The sequence below is a fragment of the Arachis stenosperma genome, chromosome 10, assembly GCF_014773155.1.
Source record: "Arachis stenosperma cultivar V10309 chromosome 10, arast.V10309.gnm1.PFL2, whole genome shotgun sequence".
NCBI lineage: Eukaryota > Viridiplantae > Streptophyta > Magnoliopsida > Fabales > Fabaceae > Arachis > Arachis stenosperma.
Window position 1 is genome coordinate 29,621,395 of NC_080386.1, and position 2,919 is coordinate 29,624,313.

The 2,919-nt window shown below is 38.9% G+C and overlaps 1 protein-coding gene across 1 annotated transcript; it reads left to right on the forward strand.

Annotated features, from left to right (window-relative positions):
• The first annotated feature begins 207 nt into the window (after positions 1–207).
• On the forward strand, positions 208–2,565 carry LOC130956944 (protein FAR1-RELATED SEQUENCE 5-like). Its single transcript, XM_057883870.1, has one exon. The coding sequence runs from the start codon at positions 208–210 to the stop codon at positions 2,563–2,565; it is 2,358 nt and encodes a 785-aa protein (XP_057739853.1).
• Positions 2,566–2,919: the final 354 nt, after the last annotated feature.

Consider the following 2,919-nt stretch of genomic DNA (forward strand, 5'->3'; position numbering starts at 1 on the left):
TATGTATCTTAATAAATCTATTAAAAAACTAACTCCAATAACTATATGTTAATTATTTTTATAGATTAAAAAAAAATTATATAAAAATTGGCACCTCAATATTAAAATCTCTGGATCCGTCCCTGCTAGCAATATACGAATCTATCTATTGTATGTAATGGTATAAGATGGAGTGTACTGATTTTTTTTTCCATTGGACATTTTAAGATGTCAGGTATATTTACGGACACTGAGATGAATGAGCAATACCAGGAGGACGATGACTTTAACCAACAAGAAGAGCTATTAAGTGACCAAGATATGATGGATGAACAGAATGAATTCGAACAAGATTTCAGAGATGAATTTACCGAGGGAGCATTTTTTTCTGAATCTGATAGATCAGATTATATCGTTGAAGCCGCTTATGCGGTTGACTCCGTGCAAGACATTACATCTTTGAAATTTAGTGAGAATTTTGCGGAGGAAATTGGCAAATATCACTTTTCTACTTTGCAGCTTGCATTTGATTTTTATATGAAGTACTCAAAGTCGAAGGGCTTTAGTGCAAGGAAGAGCAAGACCTTCAAGAATAGTAGTTGCGAGATTTACAGACAAATGTTTGTATGCCATAGGCAAGGATTCAGGATGGAGAAATATTACACGATGGAAAAAAGGAAGAAGGAGCCTAGATTGGAAATAAGAACTGGATGTAAAGCCCGAATGGATGTTAAATTTGTACCAGAAAGTGGAAGGTGGCATATCTTTTATTTCTCTGACGAACACAACCATGATCTATTGGATACACAATTCAGTGCTATGTTACCTGCCCACAGAAAAATGTCAGAGGCAGATATTATGCAAATGATGAACATGCTAAAGTCAGGGATCAGCACCTCACAGATATTTGGTCTTCTAGCTAGTCAAGCAGGCGGGTACGAATTTGTTGGCTATGGTCCCAGAGATATGTACAATGAGATTGCTCGGCAAAGGCGTCAAATTCCTGGAGATGCAGCACGAGTGTTGAAGAAGTTGGAGGATATGCGGTTGAAGGATCCACAATTATATTTCAAGGCATGTCACGATTCAAGAGGTTTGTTACGTAATTTGTTCTGGTTTGATGGGATTAGCCAACTAGACTACCGACTCTTCGGGGATGTTATTGCTTTTGATGCTACGTACAAGAAGAACAAGTATAGCTGTCCATTAGTAATATTCAGCGGGGTTAACCACCACAACCAAACAATTGTTTTTGCTGTTGCGTTAATTGCGGACGAAACTACTGATACATATGTTTGGCTCCTGCGTCAGCTCATGTTTGCAATGAGGGGCAAGACCCCGACCTCAATCATAACTGATGGGGCCATGGCGATTAGGAATGCAGTGAGAGATGTATTTCCCGAAGTCAGACATAGATTATGCGCTTGGCACCTTATTCGAAATGCAACTAGCAATGTTGGAAATCCATCGTTTACATCTAAATTTAGAAAAATCATGACAGGAGACTACGAGATTCCCGTGTTTAAGCGTAAGTGGGTTCAGCTTATTGAAGAATTTGGCATTGAGGATAAGCCTTGGGTGATCAACATGTACGAAGAGAAGCATATGTGGGCTACTGCATATCTAAGAGGAAAATTCTTTGCTGGCTTTAGAACTACATCAAGATGTGAAGGTTTACACTCAGTTGTGGGAAGGTATGTGGGGTCGCGGTATGATTTGACAAGTTTTGTAGAGCATTTTCAAAGGTGTGTAGCACACATGCGCTTTAACGAATTTAATGCTGATTATGAATCTACACGTGGGGTGCCCGTCATGCAAACTTGTATAGAGCTGCTAGAGAGATATGCTGCTGAGTTATACACTAATGAGATATTTCTTTTCTTTCGGCCATTTCTCTCCAGAGCTGGATCAATGCGGGTTCTGAACATAGATAATACCGATGATTGCATAAAGTACATTGTGTGTAAGCATGGGAGGCCCGATTTTACGTGGACCGTTGATTTTTGTCAAGAAGAAATGATCTTCATGTGTACCTGTTTACGAATGGAGTCATTTGGTATTCCCTGCGAACATATTGTGAAAGTTTTGGTTGACAGAGACATCCGTGAGATTCCCCGGTCATTGGTATTGGATAGATGGACAAAAAAGGTTAAATCAGCACTCAATGATCCAAGTGGGTTCACCAGGGATGCTGTTGTTATTAGTCGTCAAAGTGCTTTGGTGGAATTTTCTAAACAACTGGCTGCTGTTGCTGCTAAAGTACCAGAGAGATATGAAGAGAAACGTGATTTAATTATGGGATTGTACTCATCTTACAAGGCTGCAGATGAAGGAGATAATCAACCTCACTCAGGTGTAGCTAGAAGTAGCAATCAGTATGTGCATCCAACCACTGGAGGCTTAGGACAGCCATCTAAGAAGAAGAAGCGGCAACGTTGTAGTGTTTGTCAAATGGAAGGACATAAGAAGACAACATGTCCTTGGCAAAAGGACATTGACAACAACGTTATAGAAAATGAAGCAATCGATTCGGACGATGGCGACATGTGTACCGAAGCGACGGCTGAGTTAGATAGTGATAGTTAGCAACCTCCATTAACTTTAATGTTTTTGGGTAGAAATTCAGTTCCGTATTTGTATTTTTTCTTTTTCATTATATTGATGAGATTTTATACATTCTTCCAATAGTCGTGCTTATGCTTTCTAGGTGTAATGAGATTTTATTATTATTTTTTGTCTATTTAGAATTATCGTAATTAGTATTCAATTGTTGTTTAGTGCTGCCGTGCTGGCTACTTATATATATTAATTATTTGATGACTCATAATCAAAGTTCTGAAAACCGGACCGGACCGTCCAATCAATTCCGGTTCAATTGAGAACCAGCAATGTAAGCGATGCAGTCCTTCATTTATAACCGTTCGAAATAAAATCGCTGAA

Coding starts and splice junctions, on each gene's coding strand:
- LOC130956944 (XM_057883870.1), top strand. CDS start 208: ATGTCAGGTATATTTACGGACACTGAGATGAATGAGCAATACCAGGAG.